Source organism: Atractosteus spatula, chromosome 7 (genome assembly GCF_055471065.1).
Source record: "Atractosteus spatula isolate fAtrSpa1 chromosome 7, fAtrSpa1.hap1, whole genome shotgun sequence".
In the NCBI taxonomy this organism is placed as follows: Eukaryota; Metazoa; Chordata; class Actinopteri; order Semionotiformes; family Lepisosteidae; genus Atractosteus; species Atractosteus spatula.
In genome coordinates this window covers 43,484,444-43,510,205 of record NC_142712.1, presented here as the reverse complement: position 1 = coordinate 43,510,205, position 25,762 = coordinate 43,484,444, and the positions used below count along the sequence as shown (strand labels likewise).

Genomic DNA, 25,762 nt, shown 5'->3' with positions numbered 1-25,762 from the left:
CCCCCACTGCAGCGACAGGCCTCGGCTTGACATCTCCCGTCTAGGGGTCAGAGTTCATTAGAAGACAACGAGACTGTGCGCTCGACAAGAAGGTAAGACAGCTGGAGGACTGAGGGGGGTACTGTTGTTGCGCATAGCTACCACTTAGTGGCGCCAGATCTCAATGATTTAAAGTCCCATGAAAACCCTTCTTTCACGATTTACTGCCACAATTTCTTAAAATGAATATATTGACTTGTTCAACTATTACTCATGGATGTATTATAATTTTGTATTATCATAAATATATAAAAATAAATGGCCTTGTTTGAAATAACTTTTGAGATACCAAGACTAAATCAGACATGTTAAGACTACACAACCTCTTTTTGATCTGCTAATAAACGTATTGCCGACACAATCACCTATTGTGTGCGGGGAAACAATACCGCTAACTGCGTGCAGTGCTGTATGCACATTTTTAGAAGAACTTGTTTGTGTAAATGTTCACTATGCATCCTCCCACAGATTTACTCCAGCTCAGTCCAAGTGGTTTTATCCAGAAGCGCTGGTATTCGGTGTGTGCCGTCGATGACGAATTCAGATGTGATTTATTGAACTCAGGTGAACCGGGCAGTCCGGTGCAGCAGTCTTCTCCAGCTCCTCCCTCCCGCTGTGCTGATGCAGTTAAGTGTGCTCCTCCTTCTCCTTGATCTACTTACCACTCCCTTTGAGAAACAATTGATTGCAACATAACTTTATAGGAACAGCGCAGCTGGCCGCACACAGAAAGATGCAGCAGAGGTGATGCATACACTGGCCAGGAAGAGAACAGTACATTTCTCTAAACTACGCTTACGGCGGGACTGTATATTACTATAGTCACGCAGTGATGTCTCAATCACATTCAGAATCACAATTCTAGTGATTTTAAAGTGATGGATTCACTTTACACAATGACATAATTACAAAATTACACAGTGACAAATTATTAAAAGGTTGAACCCTTTTAAAATGAAAAACAACTGAAACAAATCATTCATAGATATTTTATTTAAAAAAAGATATATACTTTTAGAATACACAGACAAAAAACCAACAACCCTTTTAAATACAATCTAAAAGAAATGAAAATTTGTTTCTTTTTTAATACTTGGCAACTTCATTTCTTTTAAAACAATCTCCTATCTATATATCCTACAATGAGAATGTAGCATCAACATGCATGCTAAGAACGAAGATGGATAATGTATTCTTGTGTTCATAATTAATATATATTTATATATATCTTTACTTTCTCAGGTCCTCATAAAAAAATCTATGCATCCTTGGTTGCATTTGAACCATGTGACGGAACAAGATGTTGCTAGGCGATGGTTTACTAAGCCCTTCCACTGGCCACTCCTTGACAAGCTCCTCCCAGTTGCTTTTCGGCCAATAAGGGTCTTTGTTCTCTGGCCCAGTTTGAACAGCCCCCCCCCCCCAGCCCCTCTCCCCCAACCAATCAGGTGGAATCATCCAGGCTGGCACTCTTCCTGTCTGAGCCTGTGCTGCACAGTCTGTCCATGATGCCCTGGAGCCCAGGCTGCACTATGCCCAGCAAAGGCCTCTTTGAAGGGTCTCCATTCCAACAAGCTTCCATCAGCTGCCAGCACTCCTCGTCGAATGTGGGCAAGCGCTCTGGTCTCGCTCCTGGAAAGACACAAAAAGCAATGTAAATGCTTAGGTGAAAGGAACACTCATTTCTTCCTGACTGGGGCTTCTTCTTTTCATACGAGTAAAGGACAGTTTCCACGTGTCCCTATGAACTTTTCCTCACTCACTGCACCCAAAGATACTGCCACCTACCAAGTACTGTACTTGAGATTATACTAGAGATTGACTTCCCACCGGCCAAACCAATCCCAATCAGCAGCCAGAAAGACCCAGTTCTTCAACTCAACCCTTTCACCTTCATCAGATGAGGATTGGAGGGCTGAGGCATCATTCTCTTGCTCTCTGAAGAGGAACTGGCCTCTCTGGAGAGTTCAGGCTTCTCCAGGGCGATGGCCCAGCGTTGGACACTCTCCTGCTCACCTTTCTTGACATTGTTCCAGAGTTGGTCCTTGCTGGAGCACTTCTCAAAAGCCTCTGGCAGCTTCACTGAGCCCGTGCACAGGTACCAGAACAGGATCCCAAAGGCATAGACATCCACAGAGTTGTCGTACTTCCCTGAAATGCAGAGTGGCTTTGAGCACAGGCACTCCACGGTGCTAGAGAGCCAAGCCCCTTCTCATTGCAAACCTGCACGGTGAGATTAAGAGCTCAGCTGGTGTTCAACACAATTATTTTCTTCGGACTAGATTAGCATAAGGATCTCAAGACAGAATGATTGTGAAAGCTTGCCCACTTTGTGACCTTATCAAGTCTCCCACTGATGCAGAATGCCACCTGTATTCTTTACATTTGCTTTAGTAAAAGAGGACCTCATAGTGCCAGTTTGCAAGTTCAAGTTCTATAAGAGCTCAGCCTGGGAAGCCAGAAAAGGCCAGCAGGCTGTGTGGGTGGCACAACACTAACCTGTGAAGAGCTCTGGCGCCATGTGGATGGGGGTGCCCACGATGCTGCCTGACATCATGGCCTCAGGCTTACAGAAACCCAGATCCGTGATTTTTGCTCGGTTCTGCTTGTCAAGCTAAAGGAGAGGGAGTGAAGATGAGTGTCCTTTTCCACACCATTATTTAAAACCAGCAGTGGCACAAGCACCTCCATTTGACCCTGAACAAGGAAGTCTGTTTCACAAGAGATCCAGTGGTGTTTTAACAGCAGCCGTCTTAACACTTTCTAACTGTGTATGGTACATATTGAAACTATTGGCAAGCTTTTCTAATAAAATTTCTTGAATGTGTTTGTGTGGATTCTGGAAAGACACAAGTACAATTGAAATGTTAATGACACTTCCTTCAGTTCATTTTACCAAAACCTGCTTACCAAAAACAGTAAGAGGGAGGCGCAGAAATAAAGACATCCAGAGACTTGTGTTCGATCTCACACATTGCCCCTACTTATAAAGCTCCTCCATGCCCAGCTGGGTTCCTCTTGGATATGATCATTTTAAGAGTCAGCACGTTATAATATGACTGCACCAGATTTGTTTCTGTTATTGGCTTATGAGCTCCATATAATTCAAGCATATTATAATCATATGACTTTGCATGAATTTCTTACATGCTATGAGAAGGGCAGGCAGCCGCATTTCCAGATCAAAGCAGCTCAGCAACTGAACAGTTGTGAACAGAAAAATGTTTTGTAAGTCTTGGATAAAAAGCTTAAGAAACATGGAAATTTAACAAATCACAGATTAATTTAATTTTTCTTTCTAATTAAAAGTGAACAGATTTTTAAATCATTTAAATATGAGACACTAGCTGCATTTGATATTTTTGTGGCATGACTTTGATTGAGTTAAACCATTTAATACTCAAAACAGAAGTACTGAAACCATGTTAAATTAAATTTAAAAAAATGAACTGCAGAGACTCCACAGTTCCACAATCCTCTAGAATGAAAAACAACATCAGAGCTTCCAGTCTGTATCCGACAGCTATTTCTAAACTTTCCCCTTGCCTCTGAAGCTGGGACTAATGATTGGTTCTTTCTGAGGGAGTGCTGAGACCAGTTCAGAGAGTCTGGCTAAGGAAAACAAGCCCAGTTACACACAACACTGCACTGTCTGGGACTCCAGGTCCTGATCAAGGACAACATCCTGCTTTTCTAATTGCGCTTTAAACAGTGATGGAAAAAAGTTAGTCACTGGCTGAGGAACTGACCTCTCTTCCCTCCTCTGTAGCTGTCTCGCGCTCTCTCCCTCTGTCCCTTGGAGGAACAAGACTCCAGTGGAACCCAATTCAGTCAAAAAGCACAAAAGCACTGACACAGGCAACCAACTGGCTGCTTCAGAATCAGAGATGAAACACAACTGAAGCTGTGCACAAGTATGGGAAGTGCAATTTAAACTCGGAACCTCTTTTACCACAAAGCACTGCTGGACTATGGAACGAGTTACTCAGCCTTACTGCCGAAGCGGATACCCTGGCTTCTGTCTGGGAAACACCTTGATGAGATCTTTGGATCATTTAGCTGCGAGAACTCAAATGAATGGCCTTCGTAAACTTTTGGTTGTACCTCTCCCCTCTCTTACCAGCACGTTCTTCAGCTTGATGTCGCGGTGCAGCAGCCCCTGACTGTGTAGGAAGCGGATCCCCTCCACTACATCCAGGGCGATCTGCAGCCTTTCCCTCAGAGACAGGCCCGCCTGTGAGGAGCGAGATAGTGAATGAGAGGAGGAAAAAGAAGAAGAGAGGGACTGAAAAGGAAAGTAAACGAGGCAAGAGGGAAGCAAGACCATAGCAATAAAAGCCGAATCAACTTTCCCATGTCAGACTTGGAGATATTTCACCCTCAAATGTGTTTGTGTCTTTCTGACTGTGTTTCTCTGTTACTGTAAAGTATACTATTGCTTCAGTGCCATGCACAGGTGCCAGCGTGCGCGCACGAGTGCGGCACCTTTAGTGAAGCGTACGGGTGGCAGCGTGCGTGCACGAATGCGGCACCTTCAGTGCACCGTACAGATGGCAGCGTGCGCGCACGAGTGCGGCACCTTCAGTGCAGCGTACGGGTGGCAGCGTGCGCGCACGAGTATCGGTGCCTTCAGTGTAGCATGCGTGCACAAGTGCAGTACCTAGAGTCAGTGTACAGGTAGCAGCATGCATGCACGAGTGCGGTAGCTTCAGTGCAGCGTGCATGCACGAGTGCAGTACCTAGAGTGCAGTATATGGGTGGCAGCATGCATGCACAAGAGCGGTAGCTTCAGTGCAGCATGCATGCACGAGTGCAGTACCTAGAGTGCAGGGTACAGGTGGCAGCATGCGTGCCTGAGTGCGGTAGCTTCAGTGCAGCGTGCATGCACGAGTGCAGTACCTAGAGTGCAGCTTATGGGTGGCAGCGTCTGTGCAAGAGTAAGGTAACTTCAGTGCAGCGTAAGGGTGGCAGCATGCACGCACGAGTGCGGTACCTTCAGTGCAGTGTACGTGCACGAGTACTGTACCTTCAGCATATGGATGGCAGCATGCATACATGAATGCTGTACTGTTTGTGCAGCGTACAGGTGGCAGCGTGCGTGCACAAGTGCGGTGCCTTCAGTGCAGCATACGGGTGGCAGCGTACGTGCACAAGTGCTGTACCCTCAATGCAGCGTACAGGTGGCAGAGTGCGTGCACGAGTGCTGTACCTTCAGTGCAGCATACGGGTGGCAGCGTGGATGTATGAGTGCTGTACCTTCAGTCCCGTGTACAGGTCCCTGTGCAGTCGCTCCATGATGAGCAGAACCGCAATGCTGGATCCACCCCCATAGGTGTGGTCAATAACAGAGCCATGAAGATCAACCAGCCGTTCGTGTTTCGGGAGGGACCTGGCAATGAGGAAGAGCAAAAAAGAGGGAGAGACAAATACAATAAGCACGGACACGGAAGAGTGAGACACTCGGACTTAGGACATCAGCTTCATAACCTGACCACACCATAGAAAAACAAGCCTCTTTTTTTGCATTGTTTGCAGGATCTTCCATGTTACAATACAACAAGCAAAATCTGCAAGTACTAACATATAAAAAATAACTTAAAACATTTTCAAAACTAACGTTCACATCAAGAAGTCATTCAGAAATTAAGAGATCAGGAAGATTTAATGCCACAGAGGTCATGCTCTTCTGTAAAATTTCTAATACTGGCATTTATTCAATTTAATGCAAATCAATGAGATTTGCAATACCTTAATCAATATACTGTACATCAAAAGAGGAAATAAACTTGCTAAGAGAGTCATTATCCTTTGGAAATAAATCAAATGAAATAAAACTAAAGTTAAAGGTCAGAATAGCCTAGTATAACAAAGGGCTTCATTTAATCACCACACTAAAGTCCATTCCATACGAATTAAGATTTTATTTATTGTAGATTTTCCATGTTTATGGGATAGGGAGCTCATTGCTAATGGATCATGTGCCTCCTTCAGCCACAATTTTGTATGACATTAAAAATTTAAGGACATTTCTTGATCAAAACTAGTCCACGTCTAGGAGCTCAAAAGACCAACTTTTTCAGACACCAAATTTTTAGCTTTGTACAAAATGTCAGCACTCATCAAGAAATATAATAATAATTATAATTAATATAATTGCTGACACTTATATAGCACTTTTCTGGACACTCCACTCAAAGCACTTTACAGGTAATGTGGACTCCCCTGCACCACCACCAATGTGCAGTATCCACCTGGATGATGCGACAGCAGCCATAGTGCGCCAGAACGCTCACCACACATCAGCTCTCAGTTGGGAGGAGAGCAGAGTAATGAAGCCAATTCATAGATGGGGATTATTAGGAGGCCATGATTGGTAAGGGCCAATGGGAAATTTGGCCAGGACGCCGGGGTTACACCCCTACTTTTTTCGAGAAACGCCCTGGGATTTTTTTAATGACCACAGAGAGTCAGGACCTCGGTTTTACATCTCATCCGAAGGACGGCGCCTGTTTACAGTATAGTGTCCCCGTCACTATACTGGGGCATTAGGACCCACATGGACCGCAGGGCGAGCGCCCCCTGCTGGCCCCACTAACACCTCTTCCAGCAGCAACCTTAGTTTTCCCAGGAGGTCTCCCATCCAGGTACTGACCAGGCTCACACCTGCTTAGCTTCAGTGGGTTGCCAGTTGTGAGTTGCAGGGTGATCTCTCGCATCACAATGTGAGAGCCACCGTAAGGACAGACATCCCAATCCCGTCCTCACCAGTGTTAGTCAGCCTTCTTTCCAACTGCTCTCCTTTACTTAAATGAACTGGAAATTTATGTCATACATTTACCATTATTTCCAGATTTAAAGAAGCTGCAGATTTAGTGTTACGTATAAATTGTCTTTACACTTGAATTATTAGCAGTTGTCCTAATTATTCACTCAGCGAAGGACTCGGTTAAATAAAGAGCTCTGCTGGGTGAAAAACGTCCAATATTGGAGCCACAAGGACTGAACTTGGCTTGTGGAATTGGGATTCTGTGTGACCAGCAGTCATCAGGGGCCAAATGACTGATCTCAACCCCACCCACCTGTGCCTCTGACAAGCTCAGTAACGGTCTTTCCCCACCTGGTGTAATGGAACTCCAGCGCCAGGTCATTCCAGTGCTTGTCATCAGGGGGGACTACGGATTTGAGGGCGCAGGGGTAGTGACCCCCCCAATTGTCACACAGGTACACCACCCCATACTGCCCCCGTCCCAGCTCCTTTCCCAGCTTCGGCTTCCCTAAGACATGGAGCAAGGGAAGAGAAGAAAAAAGGAGGAGTTATGATGCAGCACGAGACTTGACAGCAAAGGGACACATGGCACCACGAGGTAACTTTAATCCTGTTGGACGCGGACTCTAGAGCGCAACTTTACAATTTCACACTAAAATATAAGGGAAATGAAAGCACTTTATAAAACAATTAAAAAATAGCTTGATCTAGTCGATTCTGCTGTTTTGAAAGGAATATTGCAATGGAGGCGATATAATAAGCAAAATAAGAAGAAATGTCAAGAATAAGTACTATACTGACCGGCTGAAGGAACTGAACCCTATCAGTCTTGATCAGAGAGGATTACAATGAGACCCAATACAAGTAATTAAAAACCTTCAAGGCATTGACAAAGCCAACCCAATGGATTTCTTCAAAAGTGAAATACTAGAAAAAATACAAGGTAAACCAGAAGACACTTCCTTACTCCTTCTTTACAGGCTTCCTTCAAGAAACAGCTGGCTGGGTTCCTCAGATCAATTAACCATGAGCTACCAAACAGGCCAGATGGACTGGATGGCCTCCTCTTGTTTGTGACCTGTCTTGTGTTCTTCTGTACGATCTAACAATGCTTTTTTCTTGAGAGTTGCTCTTGATGGCCCCTCACCGTGCAGAAGGACGTCTCTCAGGGAGCGGCTCTCCAGCGACAGACGGGCGAGGCGGGGGGCGTGGTCCTTCCGCACGCGAAGCCACAGGTCCTCCGTCCTCTCCAGGCGGCCGGTGTGGCCTTCCTCCAGCTGCGTGGATACAGAGACAGCGGTCAGCTCACGCATGCCCCGACGCCTGAGCCCACTTCCTTCAACAAGGCTGGATTTGTAGAGCCTTATGTAAGCACCAGCTCCTGAATAGTATTTATACTAATTATTAAACCAGTTAACCCCCCGTTTCTGCTTGGCGCAAGAGCAAGCCTTGAGTCCAGGGACAGTCCAGAAGAGGAAAGCAGGCTTCAGTGTCGCAGTTAAATCCAATGCAAGCTCACGATCTGCTGGATTCATGCAACAAGTTCATTGTCTTGTGTCTACCCCTTTACAGCAATGAGCCTGCTGTCCACATTGAAACACTGTAGAAGGAAATGACCACAATTCAAACTGGTACTTCAAAGCCGTGCTGGATTCTCCAGTACTGGACAGGAATAAAGATCAGACACTGAGGGATTACTGGCTCCTTTCTGCCAATGTGGAGGTGTCCCCGTTACAGGGCTGGGTGTGTACCTGGCGCAGTGAAGCTGCAAAGGCCTCATGGGAGCTGTTGAGCCGTGTGCGGAACTGGGAGCAGATGCTCTTGGCCAGCTTGGCAGCACTCAGGCTCTCGATGGCATCCTGGGCCACCTTCCTCTTCCACTCCACAGTGATGGCAGGCGGGTTCACCCATGTCAACCTCTGGATAATCTGCAGGAGAGCAAAGAGTGAGAGAGATCAGGTTCACAGGGCACAGTGGATCTATTCATGAACAACTCTATCACATCCGAACCCATAAGTGCCCAACAATGAAACAATGAAAAGTCAGAAGGCCCAAATGTCTGCCTCACATCTGTAAAGTCTTTGGTTCAATGAACTGAACAATTTGCTTAAAAGGCCTATTTAACCCTTTAACCCCAGATTCTTAAAATGGCAGTGATTTAAAGAGTCCATTAAAACTGGACGGACTGTAGTCCAATCCTGAACCTTGCCTTAATCCTAATCCTGCTCAGTAACCTGCAAAGCAAAGGTCAGGTAAACACAATACCAAACATACCGTTGAGGAGCACAACACAAGTTTCCATGTTCCAAAGTAAGACAATCAAGATTAAATCACACAGCTGTGGATCTGCACAGCACCTTTCCTGTTGGGAGGTTGGTTTCAGTAAGTTCTTCAAATAGACTTTGACCAATATCCCAGCATTACTTTAGCTCTGCACCATATGAAGCAGATCCAAATTCCAACAACATTTTACAGAATATATAAGGAAGATGGGTCTGTAGCGTGTTGTATTTGTGGAAGTTTTTCCGTACCTGTTTGATCTGCTCCCATACCAGTCTCGTGACAGAGGAGCCTGAGTGGAAGGTCACCTCCACGTGATAAGCAGCGTTCAGGATCTGCAGGGAAAGAGGCACACAGCTGAGAACTCCACTTCTTCCTTCCCCTTTTCTTTCCTCTTCCGCATCTCTTTTTCCTTCACCCGTTTTAGGTGAGCTCTCTTGCTTTTCCTTTTCCAGTGTGTAAGGTCACACTGTCAGGCCTTCCACCTGCTCAAGCCCTACATCTCTTCATTTTTATGGTGGAAAGAGTCTGGTCATCGAGAGACAAAGGACTTGCTGGCTTTCCAGTACCTCAGATGACTATTCTGGGTATAGAAAGGCTCCTATGCTGTTGATTTGTCTAGGTGTCAGAGTCTGACCTTGAGTGTGACCCCCCCTCCCTGCCTCTCTGACCCATCCCATCACCTGTTTCAGGTGGTTGGAGGTGATGTTGTGCGAGGAGGTGTCCATATGGGATTTCTCCAGGCTGCGCAGACAGCGCTCCAGTGTTCCCACAAAACTCTCCCGCAAGTAGTCCACTGAGCTGATGAGCTTGTTAGCCACAGCTTGGTTTAGCCGTAGCACGATCAGCTCCTGGATCTGACGGATGCAAGACTTAATGTCCTTGGAGCTCACTGGCTCTCCGTTCGGAGGTACAATGATGTCTAAGAGCGAGAGAGAACAGCAGTTATATTTCCCTGCAAGCGACAGGGTCTCACAGACAGCACAAAGGAATATACAGCACAAAGCAATCACATTCACAAACCAGAAAATGTGCCATTTGCCACAGGACAGCTCTGAAGCTATAGAAACTCAGGGTTCAGAAAACCGCTAGTACCTGTGAGCAGGACCATGATCTCACCGAGTACAATCTGGACACAGGTGACAGCATTTAACTTTCTTCTTTTTCATCCACATTCCAAACCCCCACCTCTGACCAGCTCTCCAGCACTCTCTACCTGTGAACTCCAGGTTGGCCGCATCCTCTAGCAGCTCCTCCTTCATGCTGGCCAAAGTTTCCACGATCATGTCCTTCATCTCCTCCTGCTTGCGGTTGGCGATGCCCATCAACGACTGGAAGAGCTCAGCCTCCTTGTCACGCGTGTACTCCAGGCGGCGGGGCGTGATCTGCAGGTCGCGCTGCATGTCAAAGGCCTGGTTGATGAAGAGGTCCAGGCAGCGGCAGTGCACGCCATTCAGCAGGCTCGCCGCCTCCACCTGCTGGTTGTGGAGGACCAGGCGGGCAAAAGGAGCGAGCAGGCGAGGCAGGCGCTCAAACACTTCGCCGAGGACGCTCTGGGGCTTGGCGGCAGGAGCGTGTGTGGGGGCGCCGCAGGAACAGTTGCCCACTGCACTGCTGAGGAAGCCCAGGGAGAGGAGCTGTGCCTGGAGGGGGCTCCTCTCCCGGTCTCTATCTCTCTCCATGACTCCCTTGCTTGGCAGGTCAGGGGGCAGCTCCGTGAGGGGACAGGGGGGCGGGGAGTCACTGGGCACGCGGATGAAGCAGATGGCAAAGGGAACAGTTTCTCGGACACTCCGCAAGTCCTCCACCTGCGCGAGGGAGAGCGTGTCCTGGTTTATGGCGTACAGCAGGATGGGCACCACGCCCCGCAGGCACTCCTCCAGCACCTCCTCCAGGGGCTGCACACTGGGGCACGGCACCACCAGAATCTTGCACTCCTGCCCAGGGAGAGAGGAGAGATGTGAGGGAGAACGCGGTGCCATGGCTCACTAACAGCAGCTCCAGGCTATCTTGGCGTTCGCCACACCCCACGCAAACTCGAAAAGGGCAGCTGAATTGATAAATTAATAAAGCACTGGTATTAGATTAGATTAGACCTTCTGAAAAGTTGTAATTGAATTAAGATGAATTACAACACTTAGGCCCTCTCTCAATGGATTGAGTCTTCTCAGCAGTATTTTTAGCAGCTCTGTCAGGGCCTCACAGGATCTGACAGGACTCCCTTCAAAAGATGAGGACAGGATGTCTCTTGGGGAACAGGGGCTGTTTCAGAGGGACCCCCCTTTTCCAAACAATTTAAGTCTTCGGCTTCAGCTGCACACATCTACTCACAAGCTGTAATGACACAAATATTATATAGCTCCACATATTGGCTGACAGAACCTCACAGATGGCACTGTTACAGTTTGAAAGAGTTTACAGCCGTCTGCACCAGTCAAGCACCTAACCAATGAATCTACAACCGAATCTTCCAGAAATGACTTGTTCACTCATGTGCACACCGACCAAGAAAAGTTGTTAAGTTGCTTCTAACCACCTCAAAATATCATCAAGATTTAAATCTCAAATTACACCTTGATATTAAAGAGAGCCTTTAACATCAAGAATCTTGCATTCACAAAATCGGAGGCGCACCCCATGAATGAACAGACATTCAGTTCAGAAATTTACACTCTAAACGCCAACACACAGACGTACTGAGGCAATAGCTGTGACTCTCCGGGGCCAGCTTCAAAGCCCAGAGATCTAAACCTCTCCAACCAGCCCAACCATGAGGCTCTCGGCTTTGGAGAGTCATGGGACCCCTGGAGCACAAGGCAGCACACTGGAATCCTGACATACGTCACTTGTCCGACCTCTGACCCCGACATGAGCCAGGGGAAAACAAAGAAAGACAAGGTAGGAGGGCTGTGCTGAGACAGAAACAGAGCCAGAGACGCAGGGTAAAAAGGACTGAGGGAAACCAAGACAGATTGTGAAAGACAGGAGGAGAGTAAGATGGCGAACAGAGAAAAGGAGAACGAAAGGGTGGCAGATATCAGAGAAGAAGAAAGGGATACTGATATGATGACTCACTTGCACTGCATGTAAACAAAAGAGACAGCCAGTGCCGTCTCTAGGCGACGGGAGCTGCAGGCGACTGTTTGGTCGTTGCAGAGCGAGTGAGACGCTGCCAACTTTTAAGCAAAAGCAAAAGCAACTCAGAGATCAAAAATTTTATTCCAAGGCAATAAAGGCAAAATAAACTGCTGGACTCCTGAAGAGATCTAGAGAGCTCCTGTAATATGATTAAAAAAACTGCTGTGTAAGCCTGAATACTCTTTCTGTCCTTTTGATGCAATAAATTTCTTTTAAAAAATCACAACCACACTGCAGGGATGGTACACTGCCAGGTTTATACTCTAGTTTCATAATATCGTATTCCTATTTGATATGGGTAATATATACCCATTTCAGCATACAGCTTGTCAGTAAGGGATAAATTCACAGGAGCTGTGCTAGTCACCACAAACAGCCCAGGCAGAGAGAAGAGCAAAACAAAAACAAATTACCACAAATAAAAAGTATAACAAAGCTACTTCAAAAGTCAAACTAGTCTTCCATGAATGGATAATCTTAACAAGAAACCTTCAGTTATTTTTCAAGCTCCTGCATAACCATACACTGCAAGAGAAGGGGGAATTGCTTTACCGCCCTATTAAAAAAAAATAATTAGCAAGTTCCTGCTTTAAGCTGCAAATTCCAAAAATAGCCCCTCTCCCAGAGAGGCGGCCAGTTTGTCATGCCCCTGTGAATAAAGCAGGGGGCTGAGGAGCAAAGAAAAACAGGGCAAAACAAACAAAGCCTGTTCTCCACACCTCTATGTGTAAAACACATCCTTAAGGCCCTGCAGCAGTGGGTGCATGGGTGCCAGGGTGCCAGGGTCCTCTCCAACAGCCGGGTCAGTCCCCGAGGGACATGTGACAGGACACAGGCAGGCTAAGCCCCCCACCAGGATAACTGGGTCCCTCTGGCTGCCTGGAAGAGCTTCCCCAGGGCTAATCCTCTCTCTGGGCAAGCAGCTCACACCCCACAGCTTATCCAGGGGGATAAGAAGGTATGCAGAGCTGTGGAAATCTGACAGTGCTGATTTACACACATCATAAGCTGACAGATAAGGCAGCTGTAAAGGGCTAATGTAAACATTACAGCTAATATCTACTTTCTCCCATCTCTTCCCACAGTAAACTCAGGAGTAACTCAGGACCGAGAATGCAGACAATACAGTGTCTAGCAATGCACTATGGCCCACCAAGCAAGGCTTCCTGTTCATCGTTCTTCTTCGGTTTTATCCTCATGCACTTTACATACAGGGAAAGCTGATCTAAGAGACTACTCCATTTCAAGACTGTTTTTTTTTTGCTTTTAAAGCAGTGAAAATTTCTGACCAAAGGGTCCACAGGCAGCTCATCTGGACCAGCAGCCCGCTCAGTGCTGTGCAACAGATGTCCTGTGGAAGAACAGGCCACCGGCATGCAATCAGGGAGTGGAGACGCCCAGCGTGATCAGCCAGTCTTTGAGGCTCAATCACAACTGAACTCTCTGTGACAAACCTTACTTCAACAGCAAATACAAATACCCTGAATTAAGATGTAAGATGCTGTTCCTTACTCTGCAAAACAAAAAAGTCTTTGTCTTTTCTTCCTAATGTGAAGTTCCTAATTCTGGAGATAAAGTGCTTTGAATTACTCATTTATGTCACCAGACAACTGATAAAGCAGCCCTTTGAAGGAGGAGAATCAGAGGGAATAAACCCCCTGGAAGACACTGGTCCCAGGACACCCAGGAGAGCAGGCAAGACAGGAAATTAACACAATCAAGCCAATGAAATAAAAATGAAGGTGCGTTTTAAACCTTGGGACAAGTGCTCTTTCAATGAAGCATCTTGGCGGCCCTGAGGCCACAGCCCGAGCTGCCCCTGAGCTCTCCACCGCTTGGCAGAGCTCACCACGCCCACAGCTCCGCCAACGCAACAGAACCTCCCACAGCAACGGCTTGACATGGCGTGAGGCGTGCTCAAGGACATTAACCAGGACTGAGACACAGGAAAGCCTTTCCAAGTCAACAATTAATTGCTGCAGTAATGCAAGATACTGGGATTCCAACTCTGGAATTCCATCTGGAGACCCTGTGGTCTAGAAATCCTGTTATGCTGGACTGCCCCCTACCTGCAGCAGCTGGTGGTGCAGTGTGACCTCCAGCTCGGCCTGCCGGTGGGCAGGGTCCTGGCATTCCTCCTGGATCTCCAGGTCCTCCTGTGGCACAGTGTCCCAGCGCCCGCGGTGCCCCGCCAGCTGATGCACAAGTTCGTACTGATCCGGCAGCGCTAGGCTGAGCCGTGTCTGTCGCCCGTGCGTGAAGCGCAGCCGCCGTCTCTTACAGCCACCCGCCCCTCCACAGCCTCCGCTCTCTGGCCCCGTGGGCAGCAGGCGCTCCCCTAGCAGGCAGTTCACCAGCTGGTAACGGGCACCACAGTCCTGCCCCAGGATGACAATGTAGGGGGTGCAGCCAACACTGGCTTGGAGGAACTCCTCCTCATGGCTGGGGAAGGAGATGCAGCCTAGCTGCCCTGCAGATAGAGGAGGCATGGATGAAAAGAAAAAGAAAATTAAAGATGGGGGGGGGGGGGGGGAGGAAAGGAAAAATACAATTATAGCAAGCCTTACAGGCTGGGTTTTCCTTGTCATGTTTCAACTCTACTCTCACGCTGCAAGAGAGAGGATTATTATCTTACTTATTATCTGTTTTCCAGTCTCTGCAGGTTCAGTGTCGAATCGGTTACACTCTGCCCTATTCCTGCTGCTCTCTACTTCCATGGCACCAACATGCAATCTAAAATTAATACAGCTAGAAGGAGAAAAATCACATTTTGAAAGACATATTGTATGAAGAGGTGGCATACTGCACACAGATATGAAACATGATACTAAGGCACTGTGCACTGCACCGTCTGCACAGCCCTGGGAATCAGCCCCATTCCTTCATCTTGCATCCACACTTGCCTGACGGTTTCCCAGTTTTCTTCTCCCCGATGATACCCCACTGAGTCTTTAAAGTCTACTGTTCCATCCTGCTGCTTCCTGTACCACCCAGCACTGAGGGACTCTCGTCCCGGTCAGGGCCACAGCTCCTCAAAGCCCACTCCAGCAGGACAGGCCACGTGACTGCTCATGCAATACCCTGGGGCATTTTTACAACCTCGCCATCACGCTTCCAGGAGGTGGGAGGAAGATGGGAGATTCCAAACCAGGTGACCCAGGGTAGAATAAAAACCCAACATGCACTTGGTGCACACCCAGACCCCAACAACCAAACTTTCCCCTCCTGAACCCACCCCCTGGACACACAGAGGGAAAACAGGCTCAACCTCGAGGGGCTAAACTAAACCAGTCTGAGGAAATTATAGGGCTTGTGCTGCAGAGCAGGCAGAAGCAGATTCTCAGCTTAACAAACAGGCTCGCAAAGCCTGACAGAGACAGAGAAGCTCAGTAAGAGAGGCAAGGTGTGGGCATGTGTTCTGCGCCACCATGCAAGACAGCTGCCGGAAGAGAAATGAGGGGCTCATCGGGGCAGAGGTGTCACACAGACAAGCCAGTCACACCGTCACACAGTCGCTCAGAGAACCTGAAACCCATCCAGACAAACTTCACTCTCAAGGCAGCAAGTTTCCTTCTGCAACTCTGCTCCACACTCCACCCTCCATTGCCTTGGGGAGAAAACAAAGAGTTGGAGTAAACTCCTCGCCTTGAAGCTGCTCGTTAAATATCACTTGACTGACTGTGAATTCAAACAACTTTGAAAAACAAAACTTAAACCCCTCATTCTGTAGGGTTATTGCGTTTTGCAACCTCGGACAGATAACGAAAATCTGCTCCATAGCTTAATTACAGAAAAACGTTTGTGAATAAATGACTCACTACCACCTAACACAGCAAGCAATTTCAGAAGTGTAAAACAAAATATTAAACCCTTCTCCCCGAAGAAAAAGGCAGCCAAACAAAAGGTATCAGACATTTTATTATTACCCCAGCACGATATGCCAATGGAAAACAGATGCTGAACAGTCTGCGCTGAAGCACGTGGAGAGATAGAGACAGTGATTCAGAGACAGGCCCAGGAGTGTCACTGCAGCAAAGCCAGGCAGCAGGCTGTGGGCTCAGGCTGAGCTGAGATTCCTGACATCTCTCAGTTAACAACAGGAAGCTAAGTGGCTGCCTGGGCCACAGGAGGAGCTGTGCTAATCAGAGCTGCTGAGTCATGATCCACTGCAGTTATACAACATGACAAAGAACAGGCAGTGGTCACAGGGCTCTCTCTCTCTCTGGGCCTAGGCTAGGTCCTATCACATGCAAGAATATCGGACACACTGTGAAGCCAGACAAGATTTTAAAATCGGCCATTGGGTGATGAATCAGAAATAGGTACCCGAGTTCTTCTCAAACATGGCCTTGACGCAACATAGGAAGCCCAAGTCCAAATTAAAGGCCGTACCTAGAGATCACGTCAAAGCCAGAAAGCTCAATCCAGAACGGTCACATTAAAAAATAAACATAAAAGAAACCCACAAAGCTATGAGGAGATTCTTCTGACACCCTCAGCGACGTCACAGCCCCTTTCCTTTTTCAGAGCTACCCTAACCACACCTGATCTGCACCACACAGCAGTCAATAATGCTTTTAGCAGTTTGCTTTCATGTGCAATCTCAAAATGGGATATAAAACTGAACAGCAGCTGTTCTAATACATAGGCTGGTTTCTGCACAGTTACCATGCTCAGCCACATAAGGCAGAGAGAAGTGCAGCGCTTCTACAACGTAACCTGAAAGCAGCCAGTTGATAAACTAGTCCGCCTACAGCAGGCTCTCTTTTCCCAGGGCTAAAGCCATTTAGAAAAGAACAATTAAATGCGCACAACTCTACAGGTGACTCACTCTCTAAACATTAACTGGGATTTACAACCACATTCACTCTATGTGCAGGGCAAGGATCAGGAAATTTCAGGCAAATCGCCCATTATGTTTTAACTAAAATCTCTAGGAAAAATTTGACTAGGAAAGGTTTGATTCTTCACAATTGCATACTTACTGATAAAAGAACAAAAGAAAACACTCAGGTCTAATGAATGTAAGTATTTTAAACATTTGATATCAAAGCCGCATCGCAGAAAAAAAAAAGTTCAAAACAATATGCACTACCAGAATGAAAGCCGTACTAGGTTAATAAGATAATTATAACCTAGATTAATAGATAATAATAAAGATTAATAAGATCTCCCAGAGCACTAACACAATCCTGGCAGCACCGACACACAGATGACCTGCTAACTAATCCTCTGGACAGAGAGCCACTCTTCCTGCGCAGCAAACTGGCCGAGCTCGGTCAATCCCAGTTGTCACCAACAATCGTGCACAGCTGGGAATGGCACTGGTAAGGATTCAGTTCAGGAGAAAATGCTGGACATAAGAGAGCCACCGTTCTGAAGAGTTTTGGAACGTCCTGCTGGAAAACTGAAACCCTCAAGCTGACTTGCAAGAATGGGCCGCAGGTCGACCCTCTGTTTCCTGGATTAAAGGAGATTCTGCCCACATCACAACAGCCAGCATCCCCAGGCGGACCTGAACAAGGGGAGCTCCAGTCATGTGATGAGCCGACGAGTGGGATTCCTTTTTCCTGGAGCTGGTCGTGCTGAAGCCACCGCAGTCAGACAGTGATGACACGGGTCCTGGGACAGTGTGGCCACTCCACGCTGGCCAAGACATGACCCGCCCCTCTCGGAGCTGGTCTCCTGGTTCCTCCGGACTCGCCCGCCGATTCCTAGAGCAGAACCCTCTGAATCATCATTCCCTAGGGCGAATTCTCACAGACAGGCCCTACTCACCCGTGCCGATAGTAACCAAGCAATCTTCATTGCTCAAGCATAACATGGTAAACCTGCAATAAAGTTACGCCTGTCTGAACACCTAGTGATACACGTTCTTCATCAAATCATACTGGCAAGTTGAAGTCATCTACAAACATAAGAAAGGCTTCAAATAGGAGGTGGCTATTTGGTCCATCTTGCTCCTTTGGTAGATGAGAAGCCATGGGAATTTGAACTTCCATTCAGCCATTTCCTGAAGGATCCCCGAGCCTGCGCCTCCACCACCCGGCTCAACACAAACGACCCTTTGTGCAAGACAGCATTTCCTATTCTCTCCCCTACACAAATTCTCTTTTATACTCCAACTGTGGACCCATGTCCTGGTTTCACTACCTGTGCCGCTTGGGGGTTTTATACACCTGGAACACATTTCTCCATCTCCTGCAACCAGGAATCAGGAGTGTCGCTCATCTTTTTCTTTCCAAGACATTTCTAAGGTTACATCATCCCTTTTGCGGAATAGTATCCAAAGCTGAGAGGAGTGTTCTAAGTGAAGTCTTGCTAATGCTTAATGCTTCATAAATATTAAAGTCTAAAACCCAAGAAGCAAATTACTAATTTTTTGCTCTACACCCACCTACTCCTGTACTCTGGCATCTTGTTTTATTGCTGTCCCACATTGTCTTCAGGAGGGAGACATAGAAGAAACTACATTAACACCTAGATAGCAGCTTCCTTTAGTCCACAACTGCCAACCAATAAGTTCACCATTTGTCCTACTTCCTGCCTAGTGGATCGCTTTGCACTTATCAGTATTACATTTAATTTGTGTCTGTCTGCTCCACCATTTTGTAACTCCTTTGCTGACCCATTTGTCTCTACCTCTGTTTTGTATCACGTACAGATTCAAATACTTTGCTAGCTAAACCAGAAGTGAAAAAATTAAGGGAAATCAGGAAGAGCAACTGGCCTAAAACAGATCCTATGGTATACCACACCCCGTTCCAGGTTCTGCACATTAAGATGATGTGGTATAGTCTCCTGATTCCTGATTCATTATTAATCCCACAGTATTGTACTTTCTTTTACTATGTGTCCTTATGAAATCACAGCAATCACTCGCAAGAAATGATACTATTATCAACAAACCTATTTGCCCAAACTGAAAATGAAAATGGCATTCTGCATGCATGAGCTGCTGATGTGAATGCTGACTGCCCCTCTAATGTAAAATGTAGAATGGTGTTCATCTTGTTCATCAGTATCAAGGTATAGAGAGATTATTGGACCACGGAAAAAATGAACCAGATAACAGGAGACAAAAGGTGGCCAGGGAGAAGAGCTCATACAACAGCTACACAAATTCAGGATTCAGCTACATGGGAACAGTCAAAGACAGTAGCCGGTGGATCTAAGGAAGGCCTTCATCCAGGAGTGGATCAAGAAAAGCTCACGGTGATTATACACGTCTTAAACAAGGGCAGGAATGACGTTCCATATTCTTCTAAATCTCTTGGAGAGGCTGAACATAGGAACGCCCTGAGGAAGCTTGCTTAGAAACATTACTGTTCCAATTAGGACATATGAAGCCTTTTCTGGGGCAAGGATGCAAACAGAAAGATTAACTTTCCAGATCAGCCAGTGTGGTGGAGGGAGAGCCAAGCACAGGGGAAGACAGTGAGAAGCGCAAAACCAAAAGTGCTGTCAGCATGGGTTTTTTTATGAGCGAGACAAACCTGCAAAAAGCCCTCTCTCACTCCACTAATGACAAGGCAAGGCCTCTGGTTAACAGCGTCTTTTCTCCACATTCAGCATGCTGGGACAGAGACCCAGTCCAGGCACAGCACTCTGAATAGAGCAAGCCTTGTGCTCTCTGAAACTGGTGACTCACAGCGATTTCATGGTATCAGTTCAGCTGGTACAGAGCAAGCCTGCTGCTTCCCAGACGCCTCTCACTGACCACACTGCCTCCAGCACAGAGAAGCCCTTTCCCTCACTTCCACACCTGCAGACAACCAATCCCTCCTGATGACTCCTCTCCCACACACACAGCATCTCAGAATGGCTCCAAGCTACAGGCCCAGCACTCCGGTAGTCTGCCAGCACCTCTTCACACGAACCATCCCCACCCCGTCCTCTGGCTCTCTTTCCATAGGTTTCATCTGCTGCACCTTTTATAGAAGAGCTACAGCCACTGCAGGATTGAACAAACGAGTCCCCTGGAAATTTGTGTGCACTCAACCTCACTCCAAGTACATTTCAAATTCCATTTCTAACTGAATAAACTGGTCAATTACACCAACGGTACAACTTATATTTTATCATCATGAAGAAGGCAGAAGCCTGTAAGGAGGCCTTCAAGAGTGAAATTCTTTACAATCACAGCAAACACTAATTGGGGAAAAATAACTGCCAGATATGCAACAAGATAAAAAGTTGCTAAAACACACAATCCTCTGATGCATTTTATTGATATATTCTCCAGCCTTCAAAACTGTGCGATGCATCTGTCATGAGCACTTGGCAGTTCCAATGAATAACAAACCCCCTGCGCCTTTGTTTGCCAGACTGTCACTCCTTCACACCTCGGCAAGAGAGATGACCACCTGAGTTTGAGCCGACTCCTTGACTCGACAGGGGTGTGAGCCACAGATCTCATCCTGATGAACAAGGGCTTCACAGAGGACACACCTCTGGCTAAAGATTGAACAGTGTTTAAAATGCATTTGAAATGTTTCTCTAAGCATTAACGGTTTTTATGATAAATTTGAGTACAGCTGCAGAGTTTGCACCTACCTGTAAATGAAAGCCCTTTTGTATTTGACCCCAAGTGTGCATCAAAAAAACACACTGACATTACCCAACTCTAGGAAATGCAGAGACACCTGTATCTTCCCCATTAATTAAAACATGGGCCCATTTATGACTCCATTCATTTCTTCAACCAAATTATCTTTAGAAGAAGGCATTGAGCCTAAGCCTAACCCACAGGCATAGGGTACAAAACAAGACCGCCCCCTGTGAGCCCAAGGGCTGTGAAGCATCACTGCTAACTGCCACTCCACTGTCACGCCAACTAACAAAGATTTCAATATACTGCAGTATTGCAGGCTTTTCATACATTCTCACCTTTTTAACTTTTTGGAATTAGTAAAGCTGTGAATTAGTTCCAAGGTGGTGGTGGTGGTTTAAAATTAAACTTAAAACCTGTTTTTTTTGTGAACCAGCCTTTTAAACTTCTTTTATTCTCTTCTGTGTTCTAACAGTTTTCTCTTTTCCCCCCACTCTGTTCCTAAATTTAGTTTTACCACCAGCTTTAGTTTGTTCCACTCTAGTCTATTCATTGGACGATACTGATGGACGGCCAGAGATCCGACAGGTGGCCACTGAGGAAAGATCCCAAAATGATGTCCAGCAGGGATGACAATCGGAGCTCCACTCTGGGATGATAAGTGAGTACACAGCTTAGCTGCAGGCACACTTAAAGTTGAGCTGGAACAGCAATCAGCCTCCAAGCTTGAGACAGTAGCCTTTACAAGTTCTTTGCAATCACCAAGCAATTGTCACTGACCACAGCATTTGCTAATCAGGCAAGGAGTGAGGTAATATGTCAACAGCATGATTAACACTTTCCTAACCTTTGGATCTTTATGATCACTTCTGTTTGTACACAAGGCACTCAAGCCAATCAAGAGAAGTATCTGTCTCCAACCACGACTCTTTTAAAAGCGAGAACGGGAGCCATCGCTGTTGAACAAGTATGCATCCATCAGACACAGTGCCCTTTCCTAACACAGCAAGTTCCTTGTTGTTAAAAAAAAAAATCACTGCTGGGGACAAACTTTGGATTTCAGCAGCAGCTCAGAAAAGCACTAAAACCCAAACTGGCACCAAGTGCCACCCTTTTCGCAGGCCGGCGCAGAGCCATGCCAGCTCGCCGGAGACGCAGCTGATTCAAGTGGCGCAGGGAGCCGAACACAGGGGCCTCTGTGTGCCGAGGCTGCCAGCGCAAACTGAGCTCTGGGTCCAATCGCAGCCGCCTGGGCCACCCTCTGCCCTGGCACCCCTCTCACCCGCCACGGGGCTTTGTCAATTCACCACATTCATCATCGGCTGAACTGCAGACATGCCTGCTGCTCCAGGTGACCCTGAAGGTGCAGAAAGAGAGCTCGAAGCACAGCAACCTGCACCACGAAAAACAGAGGACCACAGTCTGAAGAGGAGAAAAAACAATCATAACAATACTCGCTTTCCAAAACCCAGGCTCTTTGGTTTTAATTCTAGAGATCCGGTTTCATGGTGTGAGAAAATTATACTTGCAAAAATCCTGACTTCATAAATCTGTATGCGTAAACCTCAAAGAGAGGGATATTACAGGAGCTCCTTTAAAGGTCTCTCTTTGAACTTCTCATATAAGATGTAGCCTGGGAGAGGCAGGGCTTAGAAAAGCAAGGTACACACTGTGCCTGCATCTAACGACCCGAACTGGCGACGCAGCCTCGGCCTCTCTCGACGAGAGGCAGCAGAGGCCTGGTTTGTGACATTGCCGCGATACCGCAAACCTGCTCTCATCCCCACGGCACTCTGGGCTTCCATCACTCACTTTTAAACACTTTCCTTACACAAAAACGAGCCAAAGCCCTCAACAACTATACACACTGAATGAATTGTTAATGGACGTTCTCTGACATCCTCTCCTTGAAGACGTGATGATACCAGCACGACACCGAAACAAGAACTTCATTTTTCCAGTGCTCCAAGACTTTTCCTTTCCCTAGAAGAGGTGGCTGAAGGACGGGCTTCATTTCCTTTTGGTGGCGCAGTGGTTTCACATGAAAACAAAGTCAGCAGAAGAGGAAAAGATCCTTTTTTTCTGTGAAAATCCTCACCTCCCCCTTTAGGCTGCAAAACAACCCACACGTGTCTGTGAACGAATTAGCTGAGAGTTGCACAATGTACAGAGGTCTCCCTCCTCACAGCCCCTAATCCGTCCTGTGGGCTCCTTTTCCAAATCCCCCTCGTCCATCTGCAACTGCAGGCCTGTCGGGAGCCTGCGTCTGTGTGCATTTCACATAACACTTTCACAAAGCTCTGGCTAACCACTGTTCTCATCCAAGTGCCGCCTGCAACATCATTGGCTGTTAACCATACAAGTAAAAAGATTTTACTGGTCTTTTACCAGTCTGAAGGCGATTTAAGAATGATGTCACCTCATGCATCTCTACAGTAGGACGGACAATTAATGCTGGTGTCCAGCATTACACTAGAGCAGCTGCCTGCCTCTTTCCAAACCAACTTCACCCGCTTATTCAATATGAGACCAAATTCCACACCAGCCCGACCCACACCGCCTCCTTCTCCAACAAACAACATCTGGAGTGTGCTATTATTCTGATCCCTGCTACTGCATTACGCCAATACTGGCCAATTTTTAGAATCTTAAATTTTCTTTCAAAATAGAGCACAAAGAGCTCATTATATCAGTATTTTTCTTTGTAGAGGGTCCTGTGTTGACACTGCAGGCCGTGCAAACAGATAAGCACACTATCCTGGATTCACTGGCAGTACCACAAGGTAAAATGATTTCTCAAGCACTAAGGGTTCAGAAAAAGCCAGCAAGTTCATCCTCGAGTCAATACAATTTGGCCAGTATAAGGGTAAATTAAGACAAATGAAGAAATAAAGGGACATACTCAGATTGGGCACCTTTTCATTTTTATCCTCTGTCCAAACTATCCAGATGGGAGCACTGGGCTTGAAGAAGCTGCCTATGAAATAGATTCATTGTTGTGAACCGATAAAAAAGGCCAACAGTGTTAGGATACATTATTAGATGTATAGGATTCAGGCTTCAATCAAAGAATTATGTTCAGAAGAGCTGTAAAACCATACTTCAAATACTCTACATAAATTTGCTCACCAAGTCGCAAAATGAAACTGCTACTGTGGCACCAACCCAGAGAACAGTGACCACATACATTTTCTGACTTAAATGAATGTCTAATGCTGGTAGGCTGAAAGAACTTCTTTAGGTCTTGAACATAGAAAACTACTACGGGACCTGTATTAAGGGCACTGTATTCAAAATCCTCAAAGGCATGGACAAAATCCAGCAAACTTCAAAGGCAATGGTGAATCTTGAACACGAGGGCAAGAGAGCGAAAACTACAGGGAAGTGCATTTAGAACAGGAGGCCCTTCTTTACACAAAGGGCTGTGGTAGTGTGGAACAAGCTATACTGCCATATTGTCAAAGCCTATTCCATGGTTTCTGCCTGGTTCGTTAGGACCCTCGGATCAATTGGCTATTACCAACCTTACGGGCCTAATACACGCCTCTCGGTTGCAACCTTTTACGCAAGATGTGTTGTGTTCCGCTTACCTGCCTCCGGTGCAGGGATGTCCGAGCTCGGAGCTGCGGCGCAGGCGTTGCTGTAATTCTGTTTCATCTCCCGAAAGAACTTGTTGGTCTCTTTAAGGTTCTTCTTCAGCAAGATGGAGTTCTTGTTGTAGTTGCTGAAGATACGAGTCAGCTCCCGGGCCATAGGGGTAACTTTCTGCCCGGTACCCGTACCGGTACCGCCACCGCCGGTTCCGTCCATGTCTTGTGCCCGATGGCGGGAGTGGCTGCAGGGCTCCAAAAGCGAAGAGCAGGCCAGTGCCCCCCTCTTCCTCGGTGATCACGTCCGTACCCTAATACTTATATAATCCAACCTAGACGGTCAAAACACCCTAATTTCGTAACGGTGTTAAACTGTTAATCTCCATGCACACGGGAATTAAGGAGGGATGTGTGGTTGTGGTTGTTGTAGTGGTGGGGGGGCGTATTAGTGTGTTAGTGTTCAGTGTAGTGTGTAGCTATTCTAGCAACTCTAGTACAGAAGCCGGAAAAAAAATCAACGTTATTCATCTAAATCTGAATACGAAATACGATTTACAATTAAAAAAAGACTAAGGACAGAAACAAAAAGCGGTTCTGTAGGGAGTTTTTTTAACGTCCCCAAACACCGATATCGTACGACTCTCTCAAATCCCCTTACTGTGGGGGCGGCAGGTCGGTCAGGATGGCCCACGGGACTCCCTCCCCGTCGCACCCGACCCGCTGTCCACCCGGGAGCGGCCAAGGCCCCAGCAATACCCGGCGCTTTCCCCGAGGTACCCCGCCCGCTGTCTGATCTCTCTAGCGGAGAACTGTCCGGGTGCTCCGGGGCAGCGCCGCCCAATCCCAGCACCAGGGAGGTCAGGGCGCAGGCACTCCGACAGAGGCGTCCCGGTGCACTCGGGAGCCGCAGAGCGGCGGTCTGAGCAGCACCTCGCCGAGGAAAGCAAGCGAGCAGCCGAAGAAGAGCCTCGGTCCTTCCAGGTGCCCTGTGTGCCAAATAACGCTACCAACGGCAGTTAAGCGCATCCAATGAGGCAGGACGCAGTTAATCATCAGACCTGGGCGACTTGTCTAACTGCGGGCATGCCGGCAGGGCGAAGCCTTTTCCGAAGCGCCAAAGCCAAGGCTGCCGGAGCCGAGCGCCTGCAGCCGCCCGGGGGAACAGCCAGCTCCTGCCGCAGCCCAGCGCTGGAGCCGAGCAGCGCCGCGGCTGTTTCAACAAAGGAGAAGACGGGAGAGGCAAGCAAACATGACTCCCCCGGACATGTACGGCACGCAGTCTCCTCGGAGTGAGTTTTCCAGCACAGGAAGCTCCGATTCCCAGAAAAGTAACTGTGTACTCGCGGAAAATTGCTCTAGAAACGGGTAAATCTCGGATCAGACATGAACAAACAATCC

The 25,762-nt window shown here is 47.2% G+C and overlaps 1 protein-coding gene across 1 annotated transcript; it reads right to left on the bottom strand.

The window, feature by feature from the left end:
* Nucleotides 1–1,015: 1,015 nt before the first annotated feature.
* dstyk (dual serine/threonine and tyrosine protein kinase) lies at nt 1,016–25,762 on the bottom strand. The gene is made up of 13 exons (XM_088922072.1): nt 24,365–25,762; nt 14,293–14,693; nt 10,302–11,022; nt 9,769–10,007; nt 9,337–9,420; nt 8,557–8,733; nt 7,953–8,082; nt 7,157–7,313; nt 5,296–5,428; nt 4,160–4,273; nt 2,539–2,653; nt 2,056–2,190; nt 1,016–1,671 (listed from the first exon to the last, which is right to left on the bottom strand). The coding sequence occupies exons 1-13, from the start codon at nt 24,582–24,584 to the stop codon at nt 1,484–1,486; spliced, it is 2,814 nt and encodes a 937-aa protein (XP_088778198.1). The 5' UTR covers nt 24,585–25,762; the 3' UTR covers nt 1,016–1,483.

Excerpts from the sequence above, each read along its gene's own strand:
- dstyk (XM_088922072.1), bottom strand. The coding sequence starts at position 24,584 with ATGGACGGAACCGGCGGTGGCGGTACCGGTACGGGTACCGGGCAGAAA. Across the intron at positions 9,421-9,768 it reads CCTCCAACCACCTGAAACAG|ATCCTGAACGCTGCTTATCA; the intron begins GTGATGGGATGG and ends CTTTCCCTGCAG. Across the intron at positions 4,274-5,295 it reads ACCTGTACACGGGACTGAAG|GCGGGCCTGTCTCTGAGGGA; the intron begins GTACAGCACTCA and ends CGCTCCTCACAG.